Source organism: Oncorhynchus keta, chromosome 7 (assembly GCF_023373465.1).
Source record: "Oncorhynchus keta strain PuntledgeMale-10-30-2019 chromosome 7, Oket_V2, whole genome shotgun sequence".
Lineage (NCBI taxonomy): Eukaryota > Metazoa > Chordata > Actinopteri > Salmoniformes > Salmonidae > Oncorhynchus > Oncorhynchus keta.
Genome location: NC_068427.1, coordinates 7461526 through 7481130, shown reverse-complemented (window position 1 = coordinate 7481130; position 19605 = coordinate 7461526). Strand labels below are relative to the sequence as shown.

General features: G+C 42.4%; 1 protein-coding gene across 1 annotated transcript in view; it reads right to left on the bottom strand.

The window, feature by feature from the left end:
* The window catches only part of LOC118385916 (inactive dipeptidyl peptidase 10-like), a 263791-nt gene extending 251391 nt beyond the window's left edge, over positions 1–12400 (bottom strand). Inside the window, exon 1 of the mRNA XM_035773157.2 lies at positions 12116–12400. Coding sequence (XP_035629050.1) covers positions 12116–12187 — 72 coding nt within the window. The 5' untranslated portion in view covers positions 12188–12400. The remainder of the gene's footprint in view (positions 1–12115) is intronic.
* Between the last annotated feature and the right edge of the window lie 7205 nt (positions 12401–19605).

Here is a 19605-nt window from a genome sequence, read left to right as displayed (position 1 = left end):
TATTGTTGTGACTTATGTGAAGTTCAGATCAAATTGTATGACCAATTTATGCATGAAATCCAGGTAATTCCAAAGGGTTCATTTGCAATTTCTTGCCACTGTATGTCATCATATCATGGTTGACAGTCTCCAAAGACACCATAGCAAGTGAGATCAGCAAGATAGCATATCAAACTATCAGAGTGATATCTGTAAAGTATGTCCACTTCAAATGGATCGAAAAATGTTGTATAAATGGAGTATAAAAAGATCTTCAAAGATGGTTTGGTAAAGATCCAAACAGATTTTTTAAAAATGTACCAGATGTATTACAACTTATTGTGGTAAATATTTTAAAGAGGAGGCTTTACAAAGTAAAGTCATAAAATGTATTTGTTCAATTAATCTTTCCTGCCCTCTTTTATACTTGAGTCGTATTAAGAACTAATGGTCTACAGAACTCAGCACAACTGTCAAAAGCTTAAATAACTTTTAATCACACCTCAAGCCTCAGTGCAGCCCCAATGTCCCCTATTACAAACTCATGATATATTCACATTAGTCCATTTTGCCGCAGGCTCTAAAAGCTAGTTGAACCAAAGGGATGGTCAGTTCTGTTCCGTGGCTATAATGTACTTCAGGAATATGAAGCCTCAGGGTTCAAGTCATTAGTATCTTCTGTGAGAACCAAATAATGATTCATTTCTGGTCTATACAGTAGTTGGTAATGGTATGTTACATTCTGACGTGTTGCTTTTTCATAAGGAGTATTGGTAAAGGCGTAATCCTTGATATGGGGACAAATAAGCCACCTCTTGGGAAAAAGCACTGACATGCAAATGAATGACAGATATTTCTCAACAAAACAACAAATTAGTGACATATTAATCACCCATTCCTCAGTGAATAGAGAGTATGAGAAAAAATTAGATGCATTGCAGGCAGAGAATATATTCAGATCAGTTGGCATGCCGGCTATAATTTACAGAGTCACAGACTGGCAAGGTGATGCAGATATTCTTTTGAGGCACATTCAAGCAATCTATCACACAATGAGGATGGCTGACGAGAACCCTGCAAAGCGCCAGTTACCGGTAGCTTTTTCGGGAAAATGTATTTGACAGATCTTAGGGGATTGGGGAGAGAATGCACTAGATGCGCCTCAAAGCTCCATTAACCCACCACTGCTGTTGTTTGGGACTGGGGGAGCAGACTGCCGGGATTAAGGTTGACGGTATATTGAGAGGTTTTGAAAATGTCCCTGAAATTCAAAATCCAAGGTGCATTGGGTGATTATTGTGGGTTAGAGAAAAATCAGGTGTTATATAGGGGCAATTCCATGATAAAGGAATTACACTCACTCAGATTTTCCTACTTTAAAATGTATACCAAATAAAACTATTGATTTCAAAACAAGCCAAACCACAAACCAACTATGCACAAGACCTATTTAACAATTTGCCCAGAACATTTTACAAAAACACATTTATTGGAACAACTGGGCCAATAGAATGTTTGGTAAAAGAATAAACTTTAAAAAATAAATAATAGCGTCTCAGCGTAATTACATTATGATGGAATTGCCCATAGGCAAGAATGTATTCTTGAAGTCAGAAGTTTACATACACCTGAGCCAAATAGATTTAAACTCAGTTTAACAATTCCTGACATTAAATCCTAGTAAAAATTCCCTGTCTTAGGTCATTTAGGATCATAATTTCATTTTAAGAATGTGAAATGTCAGAATAATAGTAGAGAGAATTATTTATTTCAGCTTTTATTTCTTTCATCACATTTCCAGTGGGTCAGACGTTTACATACACTCAATGTCACGGTTTTCATATGGTGAAGGAGAGTCGGACCAAACTGCAGCGTGTCGATTGCGATCCATGTTTGTTTTCAATAAACAGATCCATGTTTGTTTTCAATAAACAGAAACACAACTAAACACGAACACTACAAAACAAATAAACGAAATGAAAACCGAAAACAGCCTATACTTGTGTCAACTAACATCGAACAAGGACATCAAGACACACAGGACAATCACCCACAATACAACCAAAGAATATGGCTGCGTAAATATGGTTCCCAATCAGAGACAACGATAAACACCTGCCTCTGATTGAGAACCACTTCAGACAGCCATAGACTTTCCTAGAACACCCCACTAAGCTACAATCCCACTAAGCTACACACCACATACAAAAACCCACGTCACACCCTGGCCTGACCAAATACATGAAGAAAAACACAAAATACTTCGACCAGGGCGTGACACTCAATTAGTATTTGGTAGTATTGTCTTTAAATTCTTTAACTTGGGTCAACCGTTTTGGGTAGCCTTCCACAAGCTTCCCACAATAAGTTGGGTGAATTTTGGCCCATTCGTCCTGACAGAGCTGGTGTAACTGAGTCAGGTGTGTAGGCCTCCTTGCTCGCACACGCTTTTTCAGTTCTGACCACAAATTTACTATAGGATTGAGGTCAGGGCTTTGTGATGGCCTCTCCAATACCTTGACTTTGTTGTCCTTAAGCCATTTTGCCACAACTTTGGAAGTATGCTTGGGGTCATTGTCCATTTGGAAAACCCATTTGCGACCAAGCTTTAACTGATGTCTTGAGAAGTTGCTTCAATATATCCACATAATTTCCCTCTCTCATGATGCCATCTATTTGATGCCATCTATCAGCCCCTCCTACAGCAAAGCCCCCCCAAAACATTATGCTGCCACCCTAGTGCTTCACAGTTGGGATGGTGATCTTCGGCTTGCAAGCCTCCCCCTTTTTCCTCCAAACATAACAATGGTCATTATGGCCAAACAGTCCCATTTTTATTTCATCAGACCAGAGGACATTTCTCCAAAAAGTACGATCTTTGCCACCATGTGCAGTTGCACACCGTAGACTGGCTTTTTTTATGGCGGTTTTGGAGCAGTGGCTTCTTCCTTGCTGAAAGGCCTTTCAGGTTATGTCGATATAGGACTTGTTTTACTGTTCATTGAGATACTTGTGTACCTGTTTTCTGCAGCATCTTCACAAGGTCATTTGCTGTTGTTCTGGGATTGATTTCACTTTTTGCACCAAAGTACGTTCATCTCTAGGAGACAGAACTTGTCTCCTTCCTGAGCGGTATGATGGCTGCGTGGTCCCATGGTGTTTATACTTGCGTACTGTTGTTTGTACAGATGAACGTGGTACCTTCAGGCGTTTGGAAATTGCTCTGAAGGATGAGCCAGACTTGTGGAGGTCTACAAATTTACACAATATACACATTAGAACATATCAATGAATGGGAGTTAAAACAGTGCAAAGTGCTGAACATAGATTATGCTATCTGTGGTCAGCTGCCCTCCAATTAATTATTTCAAATGATCAATCGGAATAAAATATAGTTTTAAGACTTTCTGAAAAGTGTTTCAAGATGTTGGGGCAGCAAATCTCAAAGCACTCTTAACAGACTCAGTTCTTGTGTTGGGAAAGTGTCATAACAGGATGTTCATCCATGTTTCAAGGATTGTAGCTTTTGAAATATCCTAATGTCACAGAATTCTACCAAATCATCAAGTTTTCAGATGACACAACAGTAGAGTGGGCTTGATTACCAACAACGACGAGACAGCCTACAGGGAGGAGGTGAGGGCCCTCAGAGTGTGGTGTCAGGAAAACAACCTCTCACTCAACGTCAACAAAACAAAGGAGATGATCGTAGACTTCAGGAAACAGCAGAGGGAGCACCCCCCCTATCCACATCGAAGGGACAGCAGTGGAGAAGGTGGAAAGTTTTAAGATCCCCGGCGTACACATCACAGACAAACTGAAATGGTCCACCCACACAGACAATGTGGTGAAAAAGGTGCAACAGCGCCTCTTCAATCTCAGGAGGCTGAAGAAATGTGGCTTGTCACCCAAAACCCTGAAACTCTTACAGATGCACAATCGAGAGCATCCTGTCAGGCTGTATCACAGCTTCTAAACAGCAATCTCTAACTCAGAGAGGCTGCTGCCTATATTGAGACCAAATCACTGGCCACTTTAATAAATGGATCACTAGTCACTTTAAACAATGCCACTTTAATAATGTTTACACATCTTAATTACTCATATCACATGTACGTATATACTGTATTTTATACTATCTATTGCACCTTGCCTTTGCTGCTCGGCCATCGCTCATCCATATACTTATATGTACATATTCTCATTCAGCCCTTTAAATTTGTGTGTATTAGGTAGTTGTTAGATTACTTGTTAGATATTACTGCACTGTCAGTACTAGAAGCACAAGTATTTCGCTACACTCGCATTAACATCTGCTAACCATGTGTATGTGACCAATACAAATTGGATTTGATATTTTGGTTAAGACAATCAGGTTAAAACATATTTTCTGGTTGCAAAAAATACATTCACAAAAGGTCCTTATACAACCAGTGTACAACCTGACCATGATGTCATAAAAGACCGTATATCGTCAGTGCAACCAGTTGAGCGCTGGGTCACCACAGTCGATTCAACTTCACTTATTATCCTTCTTCCATCTTCACATCCTTCCACCATGAAAACCCACATTCCTCCCTCTTCACTCCAGTCTCACCGTCTCTATTTTCTCCATCACAACCCTCAGTCTGTCCTCCACAATCCTATCAGCCCATTATTCAGTTACTGGCCTCCATCACTCCTCCATTATAGGGTCCATTAACCCCTACTTCCACTCACTGTGACCCTTCATCATCCAGCCTTCACTACAACTTCATATCATCACACGTCTGCATCATCCCCATACTGCGAAATATGAAACAGTTAGGCCTATCACTTTGTTTTGTCATATCTAATGGTGTTATGTTATGATATGCTATATTTCCACACGGTAAAATTAAGTTCACAGCAAATTCACTACAGAAATGCGTGCCTGTCATGTGTTTCACTCTCACTGTGCTCTTTTTAATTGTGAATAAATAAGTGCCGTCGTTTATAATGATTTAATGATCATGATTACTAATTAATGAACTTCTGAGATTAGTTTTACCCCACTGTGTAAACTCAATTAGTAATATATAAATATTGGTTTCTCTGATATGCAATTACTTTCCCCAAAAGCTCTCTAACTCAAAATTGCTTTCTCTCAAACAGTGAATATCTGAGGTTTGAGTTATTGAACTTTGCAAGTGAATTTTGTACATGACAATTGTGATTGCTTTCTCTCAGTTTCTCAGTTTGTAAGTGGCTGTGATTGCAGTATTGGGCCCTGGGGGAGGGGGATAGCAATACTCACCCAAATTTCTCCAACTATGTGTGAGTGGACTTATTTATCTGATTCTTAAAGCAAAATCAGCCCAAAACAATCTTCAGTTCTGCATAAAGTGCAATGCAACAGGGTGAGTGGTCCAGAAGGTCTGATACAATCACACTCACTCACACGTGTCAATATAAAAAGACAATGGTAAGCATGTGAGCAGTTCTCAATAACAACACTTTTATAAGACAGCTAAGACACACTTTAGTGGGAAGGGGATGTAAAATCCATCATAGCACCCCACCTATGCCTATATGACAGCCAGCCCTGCTATTGTACAATAATATTGCGCTTTTATCACCTTATCGGTAAGGCGGCTGGTTATCCCAGACGACTACAGCCACTATAGCCTTGGCTTTACTGACATAGGCCCCCCACAAAAATTACAGGAAATTAGCTTTAAAACTGCAACATGTTCTCTCAGCCTCATGGCAAAATTGTAGGATTTTTTAAAAATTATAGTAAAAAAAATATATATATTACATTATTTGAGCTTAAAATGTACTTTTAGGGGAATTTTATAAGGGAAAATATTTGTTTTAGGGGAATTTTCAAAATACTTTCAATATTATTAATTTCCATTATGGCTCTATGCCTGGAAATGCCCCAAAAAGGTTGACATTGTCCCCTCTTTCAAGAATCCCTGAGCTCTAAAACAGCAACATTTTTTCTCAGCCTCACAACAAAATGTGTAAAATAGCATGAGATTAGCTATTACATTTTTCTGACCAGGCGGGGGCCCCGCAAAGCTGAGCTAGGCCACTGCTTTGCTTCCTGCTTTCTGATGGGGCCGGTTTAGTTTCATCTCCCTATCTGTGCTTGGATCACTTTTAATCACCAGATTACGGGAAATGCAGATGCCTACAGGAGCCTCAGAGAGTTAAAGCCCACAACAAATCTGCTGCCTCTTCTTCATTGGATTGTGTATATAAATAGAAATAGAATGTGAGCAATTAAGAGTATCAACGAGTCTGGTTAAGATCCAAAACACTGACAGGGGGAGGTCACGCACTGAGACAGAGATAAGCTTTTGTTTGACACGGAGGTGGCCTAAAGATTTATCCAACTGTGTTGAAAAGTATGGTACATTGGTTCCTCTTGTTTAAGGATCTAATACAGGATCCAGGACAGGTTCGCATGAGATGAAGGAATAGTTAATAGTGTTACACGCAGTTATGTTGTCTGGAGTTTGAAATACTGCTGTGCCCTCAATTTGAACCGAGCACAATTTGTACTCTAGCGTTCTGAACATAACAGTATTTTCTGAAGGAAAGTAGCCTACAATACGTGATAGGGGTTGAGTCTTTCACTCTGTAAATAATTGTAATATTTCAATACATCAACATTAAAGATCCCGTGGAGATCCTTTTGTCTTGGAGTGTCTCACTGCCATCCAGGTTTCAAGTATGCTTCTGAGCTTTCCTCTCAAGAACAAAGGATAGGTTACATAAATCAGCCAGCCTAGTGTTCTGTCTTATTTCAGCACCATGCTGCTGTCCCAGTACTGCCTAGTCTTAGTGACTGAGGCGCAACAGGGTTTAGAAATTCCCATGTTTTCCTCAAATCCTGGTTGGAGGATTCTGGATTTACTGCATATTCTCTCCTGATTCCGGGTATCCTCTAACCATTAGGTTGGGTGTAATCAGCGACCGTCTGTGTGTTGCTTGTTCAAGTTGCATCGGGGACAACTGTAGCATTTTAGCTAACACTTATTTATTTATTTTTTCATTTTAAAATGAATGATTTTAGCTAACCCTTTTCTCCCCAATTTCATGGTATCCAATTGTTAGTAATTACTATCTTGTTTCATCACTACAACTCCCGTACGGGCTCGAGAGAGACGAGACGAAGATGGAATGCCATGCATCCTCTGAAACACAACCCAACCAAGCCGCACTGCTTTTTAACACAGCGTGCTTCCAACCCGAAAGCCAGCCACACCAATGTGTCGGAGGAAACACAGTGCACCTGGCTACCTTGGTTAGTGCGCACTGCGCCCGGCCCGCCACAGGAGTCGCTGGTGCATGATGAGACAAGGATATCCCTACCGGCCAAACCCTCCCTAACCCGGACGACGCTAGGCCAATTGTGCGTCGCTGCGACAGAGCCTGGGCTCAAACCCAGGGTCTCTGCTGCAATGCAGTGCCCTAGACCACTGCGCCACCCGGGAGGCCCTCTGACCCTTATTCTAAACTTAAGTTAATTCACCTAACCCTTGTCATCTAACCTTTCATGTAAATTATCCTAACTTTTGGCGTTAGTTCTCCTAACCACCAAAGTAACTTCTCCCCATAATTTTATTTTGTAGATACTATGCAACAAGCAACCTGGTCTCAGAGAAAGACGTATAATGTATTGTATGACCAGGTAAAACGTACGATACTATATGTCCTGCTATTCACTGCTATTCCATTCATAATGTTATCTAACGTAACATATACTAAATGGGTACGTACAGAATAATATGAATGGCCCTAGACCACGTTTGGCTGATGTGGTCCTGTATATGGCAGAATGCTAACAAGAGCACTTGTGTAGGCAGGCTTGGCCTGTACAATAACAAGGTAATTGGACTGTTGATGGCAGAGGTTGTATCGCTGCAATCAGGGCTAAGGGCTAACACGACACCCACAAGAAGCATGCAATGTCAAACCAACTTGGTTAGTTTGAAATCTCTCTAATATCAATCTGGAGTCAAATATTTGACACTGCATATGTGACACACCACATGGATTCAGTCTTACGTAGCAACATTTGTTTTTTACATTGGTAAAATTAGCGACTCAGAGCCAAAAAATGGTATATCAGACACTACATTTTTGAGGAACAATGGGAAAGTAATTCTGCTTTGAAAATTGATAAACTTGTAAACTCCCATTTTAGAAAAGGGCCTTTGAATGTTTTGGTACCTACTGGAGAGCTCTCCTTTGTCTACACCCATTCAGCATTGTTCACATCCTCTTAAGCCAGCCCCACCCATCTCTTTAAGGATTCACATGTGAGGTCATGTGCTAAACAGTGAGTAGTGTAGTAAAGATTAAGACTAAAACTGGTATTAGCCTACAATAAGGAAAAATTCCAGGAAAAAAATATTTGATAATACTATTGCATTGTCCTCTGCATAGTTATGGATTAAGTTAACCATTCGCTGCAAGTGCTCATGCTTCAGGTGTAACCTATGCTTGCTTGGGCCAGCTTTATTTTTGATAGGAGGCATTACTAATCTGTCGTTCTGCCCCTGAACAGGCAGCCACCCCACTGTTCCTAGGCCATCATTGAAAATAAAAATGTATTCTTAACTGACTTGCCTAGTTAAGTAAAGGTAAAATAAAAAATAAAATAAATTAGACGATTCTTCTTGTATGACTGGTGGAGGAGAGTCAGGCATATTCTACTGATGCTGAAAGACAAAATCCAGATACAAATATTTTAGCAATATTATACAATAGATGCGACATGGCATTCTGAGACAACATCACTACATACAGTTCATACACGTAATGTTAGTTAGTTAGCTAGCCAGCCATCTAACGTCAGCTGGATAGCTAACAGCAAGCTTTAATTAGAAATACAAACCGATTGTCATAGCTAGCTAAAGTTAACCAAATAGGTTCAATGTTAGCTAGTAAGCCAGCCATCAAACTTCAGCTGGCTAGCTAACAGCAAGCTTTAACTTGCAGTGAAAACAACTTTCTAACTAAATTAGAAACGTATAATATCTGAAACTGTATCTAGATCCTTACCAGTATACATAGTTGAAAGCTTCACAGCAGACTGCAACTCCTTTTATTAAATCGACGTCTTGTGTCGTTTCCTTTTAGTTTGCACAGCTTGTTTGGCTCGTTGTGTCAAGTCACTCTGGTTCACACTGGCCGTGTGCAATGCCCTAAGAATCATCAGATCTTTCTCCCTCTCTGTCACGGATGCCATGGTTGCCCTTAGTTTGAAGATGTAATCCGGAAACGTGTTTTATACAACAGCCTTCTGTGTTCTCTTTGACTCCCTATGCATTTGCAATCAAACGGCAGAATTCTATTAATCTCCTTATCATACTCTGCTTCTACCAGATATTCCACTGATTTCAAAACTCGGTTAACATCTCTGTGACAACACTATTGTTTGCCGTTTCTTCCCCATCACGGTCATCAGAAGACTCTACAATGTTTTATTCAATGAAAATGAAACCTCAAATCAGGGATTTCCTCATTGTTTGATTAATTTCCAATGTCAAAGAGAGTCAGCATGGCACGATCGCCCTCCAGAAAGTAGTCCATCACAACTTTTTCCCACTGACCTTTGTTGATAGCACCTGATAAATTCAGGGCAACAATATTTGCAGTTCTCCATGGCTAATGTTATATCTTTCGAAAAAAACTGCAGTAGAAAGGTTTATCTATGCACAAACAGCCATTTTATAGACAAAAGGTGCTACACCGCAGACCAATCCAAACTCATCTCTCGGCATGTCCAGCCCACTCATTATCTCAGCCAATCATGGCCAGTGAGAAGGTTGCACACTTTTTCTGTGGCTAAACCAAACTAGGCTCGTAATTTAACAATTTTATTTGTATTTACAGATTGTTATTTTTTATTTTTTTACCTTTACTTAACTAGGCAAGTCAGTTAAGAACAAATTCTTATTTTCAATGGCGGCCTAGGAACAATGGGTTAACTGCCTGTTCAGGGGCCTGTTAAGGGGTTCACTAGGCTACCCTGCCGCCCCATGGCATGCACGTTTGTTATTAAGACACCTGAACGTTCACATGTTCAAGAAGGCATTTCTGTCAACAAAATGTTTTGATTTTTTGACATTTTTGATAAATAAATGTTTTTTTTACGTTCAAACGGCTCTCCTGTGAAGAGGTGACTTGCAACATACACCTTGTTTCCTGAATTGGGTCACATAAGACCCAAGATGTGTGATTATATGTATAAGACACCAAAGACTTCATGATGCAACATGTTTACATTTGCCAGCCCAAGACAAGTCACATGTCAGCATGTCTGGAAAATAGTTTTCAGCTTTCAAACTATATTCAACAAAGCATGTGGAGAGAAGGGCTGTCGGTGACAAATCAACTGCATGCACATTTCTATTTTGAATGTCATTCCCAAATATGTATACATACATTTTGAAGTAAAAATCTATAAAGTTTCCTCCATCAAAAATTTGACCCATAGGAGTTTGAGGTTGAAAAGGGATTGAGAACCCGTGCCAAAATCAATAACACTGTTGAGTCACTGTGGAAGACCATATCAAAATCAAATCAAAGTGTACTGCTCAGGTACACACATTTGCAAATGTTATCGCAGGTGGAGCGAAATGCTGATGTTTTGAGCTCAAACAGTGCAGTAATAATATCTAGGAATATAGAACAATGCAAACATAATGCAAAAAGTAAAACAATTAAATTAATAAATGTCAGAATGAGCCATGTCAGAGTCCAGAATATAAATATATGTATATTACTGCACACAAACACAAATTCTCACCCCTTCAACCAAGAATATGAAGAAGAAAAAACGGGGACAGGCTGCGGTTGTGTGGTGTACGGTTACAATAGCCTACTGATAGAGGCAAGCATGGAGACACTTTGGAGTTTCAGTATCACATTTTCTGGGGGCATCAATAAAATATCAAGCACCATGAAGTACATTCCTCTAAAAACTACAACATAGCACAGGAGGTGAAATAAGAATGTAATTAATTAATCTATTCGCACAGTCAAAATGTGGCATTTCCATGGAAGGCTAGAGTAAAACAATGCACAATTAATTCGGAAAATAATATACCTATATTATTCTGCTTAACTTGCATTCTTATGAGAGAGAGAGAGAGAGAGAGAGAGAGAGACCGACTCAAACAGTCGCCAAAAGACGCAGAGCTCATCTTCATGAACATTGATTGACTTACTCTTGTCGCCCAAATTCCCTTACGCAAGATTTCCCAAACAAAGTCGCCAAGGGGTGCACGTTTTAGTTTAAGCCCTTGCACTACACAGATGATTCAAATAATAGACTAATTATTAACCTTTAACCATTTGAATCAGCTGTGTAGTGTTAAATCAAAGACTAAAAGGTGCACACCTTGCGGTCCCGAGGACCGAGTTTGGGAACCGCTGCCCGAGACGTAATCACATACATCAATGCTCATTAAGGCAATCTGTTAAGCTTTATATGGCACCTTACTACAATAACCTTTTTGGTGGCTTAACGAAAAGATCGCCACATGTCATCATATTTTTATATTTCCATCAAAGTGGCTGGGAATCGATATGCACTCTACAAAGGAAGACTTTGGAAGCGTATACACACCCCCGCCCTCTCTCTTATGTTTCGCTCTCGACGTGATGTGAATTTGAAATAGTTGTACTGCAGTATTGTTTGTGGCTACAATGCTCTTTATGCCATAAAATATGTGCATTTGGCTTTAACGTGTTGTTGAACAGTATTCAACACACTGCTATTGGTGAAAGGGGTCTTCATATATCCTAATCTATGTGGTAGTACCGCAACATTTCTCAAACAGAAACCCACCTAAAAGCAACAATTAGACACCTAACAGAGAATCAACGAAGTCATGTTTATAGCCACACATCTAAACATGATCCAACATGATAATGTAAGGCAGCCCAAAGAGTTCTTGTCTCTTTGCGCAAAGCTTTCCATCACCACAAAGTTACTTATGCGCATAGAGGTGCTCACATGGAACTTCTTGTCATTTTACGTAATGACCCAAGCGTAATAACCCAAGCGTAATAACCCAAGCTTAAATGGGGCAACAATAATGTTTCAAACTCATTTCAATTATACAATGTCCTGGAGATATAAAGTCCATACCTTGGCCATAGCCTTCGAAGACGCAGAAGACTGGTATTTCAATTGGTGCGAAACGCCGGCAGTCTGGTTCATCTTGGAAACCTAAGAGACGTTCCTATCCAAAAAAGGTAAAACACCTGGTAAACACGACCAAATTAAAATATAAACCAGGCACCGTCTATGAAGCAACTCCCCGTTGAATATGTGGACTCCGAGTATTTGACGACTGACACTTTCACCACCCGAGAGTCGTGTATAACGCGCGCAACTGGCTTCTCCTCTCCCTATCTCTCCCTATCCAGCGATCGTTGTAAGTGGGTGCAGTGCCGGCGCATATGCTATCTGGTACTTGCGGCGCTGTCTGTAGTTTGAGCCACAGCACCACAAACCAAAACAGCTTTTGGGAAATAAGAAATAGGAAATCGACGAGACATGCTTAGTTTCAATTGTCATCAATTTACTCGGAATCATTTTTACTTGAGAGGGAAGTAAGAGCTAACAAATGATGCTACTCATCAACACAATGCACCATTAAGTAATGCCCATTGGATGTTATCCTTATGATCAGGTTTTACAGCATAATGCATACTATTACCCAGGTGGACTAGTCAATAGCTAAGGTGTTCTAAATGGATTACAAAAATAGAGTCACATGTGTTGATGACTAAAATCTAATTAGTTAATGGTTTGTGGCACATATTAATTCCACCACTTGCAACAGCAAATTTTTTGGAGAGGGAGAAAGCTAGGAAAATTTGAATATTTTACAGGCTTGGACAGAAATGTGTTTTTCATGACACAGTGAGTAAATGTGTCTGCATTGGCCTTCAGAACCTGAAGAATTATTTTTCTACAAGCCTCTCGTGACACAAGGCCTCAGTGTTTCCGTGTGTGTGTGTGTGTGTGTGTGTGTGTGTGTGTGTGTGTGTGTGTGTGTGTGTGTGTGTGTGTGTGTGTGTGTGTGTGTGTGTGTGTGTGTGTGTGTGTGTGTGTGTGTGTGTGTGTGTGTGTGTGTGTGTGTGTGCGCTGTGCAACAGAGTGATTTTGCTTCCCCTTTCATCTATTATCCTTTTTTTCTCCATTTTGTCCCCCTTCGTCTATTGTCTCCTTATCCTCTCTCTCGTCTGTCTGTCTTCTTTCGATCTATTGTCCCCTTCCCCACTGATCTCCCTCTTCTCTCTTCTGTCTCTCTTGTCCCATGCTTGCACTTGAGCAGATGCCTCTAGGCTCCCTCCAGTGTTCCTCTGTATCAGAGGATGGGAGTGTTAATTGAACAGTTGTGCCACATCTGTTCTCTCATCATGTACGGTTATCAGCGGGCTCATCAAAAGGCATGTTACACCATGCCTCTCCATGGCATTTTGAATTGCGTTTCGCACATGAGGGTTGCATATCAATGTCCATAGTACATGTGAAAATGCAAAAAATGCCCACCATTCATGGTTTTTAACATACTAAAAACCATATACTTTTAGTATCTTTCCATTAGATTGAATATGCCGATATGCAGGGTCTCAAAGGAGAATAGGGGGTTTAAAGGGTGTGTGTGTGTGTGTTTCTTGTGGAAGAATGGTGTTGAACCCCTCCAATAGAATTCCAGAGACATGTAGAATCTATGCCAAGGTGCATTGAGGCTGTTCTGGCAGCTTGTAGTGGCCCAACCCCCTTTTTAAGATGCTTTATGTTGGTGTTTCTTTTACTTTGGCAGTTACCTGTACATGCAGGTGTAAATGAGACACTAACATAATGCTCTAGCTACAGATAATGTAGTAATTAATTAGCATGTGCAGATGTGTGCTGGAATAGAAACTTATTTGACTTGTACATATTGAACAGAGGCGCACAGAGGTGCTGGGGTGACATGTGCAGTGTTACTAAATCAACAGTTTGAGGATTTCCTATGTTTAATATCGGCTCCAAGATGAAATGCTATATGATGCGAAGTTTGACTGAGTGTGTGTCTTTGAGTGTTTGAGTGGCAGGGTATATGTGCGAGAGAACTTGCATGGGAGTGCATATATAGCCCACCTTAAGAGATTTTCCAAGTGCAGGGCTGTACATCTAATTAAACGTGTACATTGTTGACTTGTGCTTTTATCACTCTTTAATAAGTAGTATTTGTACTTCTTGAACAGGCTATGGAGAGAGAGTTGCAGGCGATTCACATGGCTGAGCAACTATAGTGCCCTGATGGGTTCTTTCAATGAGTCACGGGTTTTGTTCGGTGACTACAAAGCGCCATTGTGCGCAGAGCACTCAACACTCCGAGAGCAGAGAACAGGAGGCTAATAGATTAGCCGTACCTGCGGGCATAGTTGGATGAAACCAAAATAATGGATGGATCATCCTAAGAGTGCCTGTCTCTTCGTCCCCACTCCATAAATAAAGGCTCTAAAAGCAAGCGGTGAAGCAGAACCTGAACATTCAAGATAACACAAGGAAGTGTGGAAGAAACACAAGGAAGTGTGGAAGAAACATCATATTATGTGGCTAATGCTATGCAAATGAACTGTGCTAACATACAAACATGTCATGGGAAACTTTGAGCCAACAAAGTTTGTAATACATTGTCAAGTCAACCAAGACATCCAATTATGTGCTAAATCATAGCATCTTGAGGGCTCTGCAACCAGACTACTACAATCCAGAATTGTCCGTGCCCCTTAATTAAACAAATGTAACAGTATGTACGTCTGCATGCATGCATGTATGTATTCTCTTATTATGATAACATGTTGGAACATCTCTTCCAGCTATTGTATTCATAGTCAGACAATTTCTCAAGTGTAGAGCACATGTAGCCTAATCTTGTGAAGATAAAAGGGAAAATCTACACAGAGTTAAGATTCACCCAAAGTTCAGTACAGCTATGTTTCGATCACCAGGCCTGACCACCCATAGTGGTCGAAATGCTGGTAATGACCTGTCTGGCTAATGTCCTATTTGACCAATCGTCTTGGGGAGACTAGAGAAAGTTCATCTAGCTTTTTAGAACACTTCTGACCTTGTACTGATCTATGAGAAGTCATAGTCTTTGAGATTCCCACAGTAGAGCCTACACAAGCTTTCACCGTTCCTGTAAAATAGCCTTTGTGTTCAATTCACACGTAAACATGCCCTCAGATGTCTATGAACCACGAGTGAATCAGCATCATTCAACAATTAAGGTGTCAAGGTCTTGTCACACAGGACCATAATGCTCTAATGTCAACATTGGTCTCTACTAGAGGTTGACCGATTAATTAGGGCGATTTCAATTTTTTTGCATTTTCTTTACACCTTTATTTAACAAGGCAAGTCAGTTAAGAACACATTCTTATTTTCAATGACTGCCTAGGAACGGTGGGTTAACTGCCCTGTTCAGGGGCAGAACAACATAATTTTATACTGTCAGCTCTGGGATTCAATCTTGCAACCTTATGGTTAACTAGTCCAACGCTCTAACCACCTGCCTCTCATTGCACACCATGTGTAACGGTTTTCTTCTGGTGAAAGAGAGGCGGACCAAAACGCAGCGTGGTTATTATTCATGGTTCTTTAATAAAGAAACTATACATTAATAGACTAACAAAACCAAGAAATGTGAAAAACCAAAACAGCCCTATCTGGTGCAAACACAGAGACAGGAACAATCACCCACAAAAACCCAACACAAAACAGGCTACCTAAATATGGTTCCCAATCAGAGACAATGACTAACACCTGCCTCTGATTGAGAACCATATCAGGCCAAACATAGAAATAGACAAACCAGACACACAACATAGAATGCCCACCCAGCTCACGTCCTGACCAACACTAAAACAAGAAAAACACACAAGAACGATGGTCAGAACGTGACACCATGAGGAGCCTGCCTGTTACGTGAATGCAGTAGAAGCCAAGGGAAGTTGCTAGCTAGCATTAAACTTACCTTATAAAAAACAATCAATCAACCAATCATAATCACTCGTTAACTACACATGGTTTATGATATTACTAGTTTATCTAGCGTGTCCTGAGTTGCATATAATCGATGCAATGCTGGGGGATGATTTAACAAAAGCGCATTTGCGAAGAAAGCACAATCGTTGCAAGACTGTACCTAACTATACATTTACATTACATTTAAGTCATTTAGCAGACGCTCTTATCCAGAGCGACTTACAAATTGGTGCATACACCTTATGACATCCAGTGGAACAGCCACTTGCATCTAAATCTTTTTTTTTTGGGGGAGGATTACTTACCCTTACTTACCTATCCTAGGTATTCCTTGAAGAGGTGGGGTTTCAGGTGTCTCCGGAAGGTGGTGATTGACTCCGCTGTCCTGGCGTCGTGAGGGAGTTTGTTCCACCATTGGGGGGCCAGAGCAGCGAACAGTTTTGACTGGGCTGAGCGGGAACTGTACTTCCTCAGTGGTAGGGAGGCGAGCAGGCCAGAGGTGGATGAACGCAGTGCCCTTGTTTGGGTGTAGGGTCTGATCAGAGCCTGGAGGTACTGAGGTGCCGTTCCCCTCACAGCTCCGTAGGCAAGCACCATGGTCTTGTAGCGGATGCGAGCTTCAACTGGAAGCCAGTGGAGAGAGCGGAGGAGCGGGGTGACGTGAGAGAACTTGGGAAGGTTGAACACCAGACGGGCTGCGGCGTTCTGGATGAGTTGTAGAGGTTTAATGGCACAGGCAGGGAGCCCAGCCAACAGCGAGTTGCAGTAATCAAGACGGGAGATGACAAGTGCCTGGATTAGGACCTGCGCCACTTCCTGTGTGAGGCAGGGTCGTACTCTGCGGATGTTGTAGAGCATGAACCTACAGGAACGGGACACCGCCTTGATGTTAGTTGAGAACGTCAGGGTGTTGTCCAGGATCACGCCAAGGTTCTTAGCGCTCTGGGAGGAGGACACAATGGAGTTGTCAACCGTGATGGCGAGATCATGGAACGGGCAGTCCTTCCCGGGAGGAAGAGGAGCTCCGTCTTGCTGAGGTTCAGCTTGAGGTGGTGATCCGTCATCCACACTGATATGTCTGCCAGACATGCAGAGATGCGATTCGCCACCTGGTCATCAGAAGGGGGAAAGGAGAAGATTAATTGTGTGTCGTCTGCATAGCAATGATAGGAGAGACCATGTGAGGTTATGACAGAGCCAAGTGACTTGGTGTATAGCGAGAATAAGAGAGGGCCTAGAACAGAGCCCTGGGGGACACCAGTGGTGAGAGCGCGTGGTGAGGAGACAGATTCTCGCCACGCCACCTGGTAGGAGCGACCTGTCAGGTAGGACGCAATCCAAGCGTGGGCCGCGCCGGAGATGCCCAACTCGGAGAGGGTGGAGAGGAGGATCTGATGGTTCACAGTATCGAAGGCAGCCGATAGGTCTAGAAGGATGAGAGCAGAGGAGAGAGAGTTAGCTTTAGCAGTGCGGAGCGCCTCCGTGATACAGAGAAGAGCAGTCTCAGTTGAATGACTAGTCTTGAAACCTGACTGATTTGGATCAAGAAGGTCATTCTGAGAGAGATAGCGGTAGAGCTGGCCAAGGACAGCACGCTCAAGAGTTTTGGAGAGAAAAGAGAGAAGGGATACTGGTCTGTAGTTGTTGACATCGGAGGGATCGAGTGTAGGTCTTTTCAGAAGGGGTGCAACTCTCGCTCTCTTGAAGACGGGAGGGACGTAGCCAGCGGTCAGGGATGAGTTGATGAGCGAGGTGAGGTAAGGGAGAAGGTCTCCGGAAATGGTCTGGAGAAGAGAGGAGGGGATAGGGTCAAGCGGGCAGGTTGTTGGGCGGCCGGCCGTCACAAGACGCGAGATTTCATCTGGAGAGAGAGGGGAGAAAGAGGTCAGAGCATAGGGTAGGGCAGTGTGAGCAGAACCAGCGGTGTCGTTTGACTTAGCAAACGAGGATCGGATGTCGTCGACCTTCTTTTCAAAATGGTTAGTCATCTGCAGAGAGGGAGGAGGGGGGGAGGATTCAGGAGGGAGGAGAAGGTGGCAAAGAGCTTCCTAGGGTTAGAGGCAGATGCTTGGAATTTAGAATGGTAGAAAGTGGCTTTAGCAGCAGAGACAGAGGAGGAAAATGTAGAGAGGAGGGAGTGAAAGGATGCCAAAGGCAGTTTTCCTCCATTTCCGCTCGGCTGCCCGGAGCCCTGTTCTGTGAGCTCGCAAGGAGTCGTCGAGCCACGGAGCGGGAGGGGAGGACCGAGCCGGCCTGGAGGATAGGGGACATAGGGAGTCAAAGGATGCAGTAAGGGAGGAGAGGAGGGTTGAGGAGGCAGAATCAGGAGATAGGTTGGAGAAAGTTTGAGCAGAGGGAAGAGATGATAGGATGGAAGAGGAGAGATCAGAGAGAGAGCGAAGGTTGGGACGGCGCGATACCAAGGGGCAGTGTGGGAAGTGTTGGATGAGAGCGAGAGGGAAAAGAATACAAGGTAGTGGTCGGAGACTTGGAGGGAGTTGCAATGAGGTTAGTGGAAGAACAGCATCTAGTAAAGATGAGGTCAAGCGTATTGCCTGCCTTGTGAGTAGGGGGAAGGTGAGAGGGTGAGGTCAAAAGAGGAGAGGAGTGGAAAGAAGGAGGCAGAGAGGAATGAGTCAAAGGTAGACGTGGGGAGGTTAAAGTCGCCCAGAACTGTGAGAGGTGAGCCGTCCTCAGGAAAGGAGCTTATCAAGGCATCAAGCTCATTGATGAACTCTCCGAGGGAACCTGGAGGGCGATAAATGATAAGGATGTTAAGCTTGAAAGGGCTGGTAACTGTGACAGCATGGAATTCAAAGGAGGCGATAGACAGATGGGTAAGGGGAGAAAAGAGAAAGACCACTTGGGAGAGATGAGGATCCCGGTGCCACCACCCCGCTGACCAGAAGCTCTCGGGGTGTGCGAGAACACGTGGGCGGACGAGGAGAGAGCAGTAGGAGTAGCAGTGTTATCTGTGGTGATCCATGTTTCCGTCAGTGCCAAGAAGTCAAGGGACTGGAGGGAGGCATAGGCTGAGATGAACTCTGCCTTGTTGGCCGCAGATCGGCAGTTCCAGAGGCTACCGGAGACCTGGAACTCCACGTGGGTAGCACGCGCTGGGACCACCAGATTAGGGTGGTCGCGGCCACGCGGTGTGGAGCGTTTGTATGGTCTGTGCAGAGAGGAGAGAACAGGGATAGACAGACACATAGTTGACAGGCTACAGAAAAGGCTACGCTAATGCAAGGAGATTGGAATGACAAGTGGACTACACGTCTCGAATGTTCAGAAAGTTAAGCTTACGTAGCAAGAGTCTTATTGACTAAAATGATTAAAATGATACAGTACTGCTAAAGTAGGCTAGCTGGCAGTGGCTGCGTTGTTGACACTACACTAATCAAGTCGTTCCGTTGAGTGTAATAGTTTCTACAGTGCTGCTAAAAGCTGGCTAGCTAGCAGTGTTGTTTACGTTACGTTGCGTTAAAAGAACGACAATAGCTGGCTAGCTAACCTAGGAAATCGCTCTAGACTACACAATTATCTTTGAAACAAAGACGGCTATGTAGCTAGCTACGATCAAACAAATC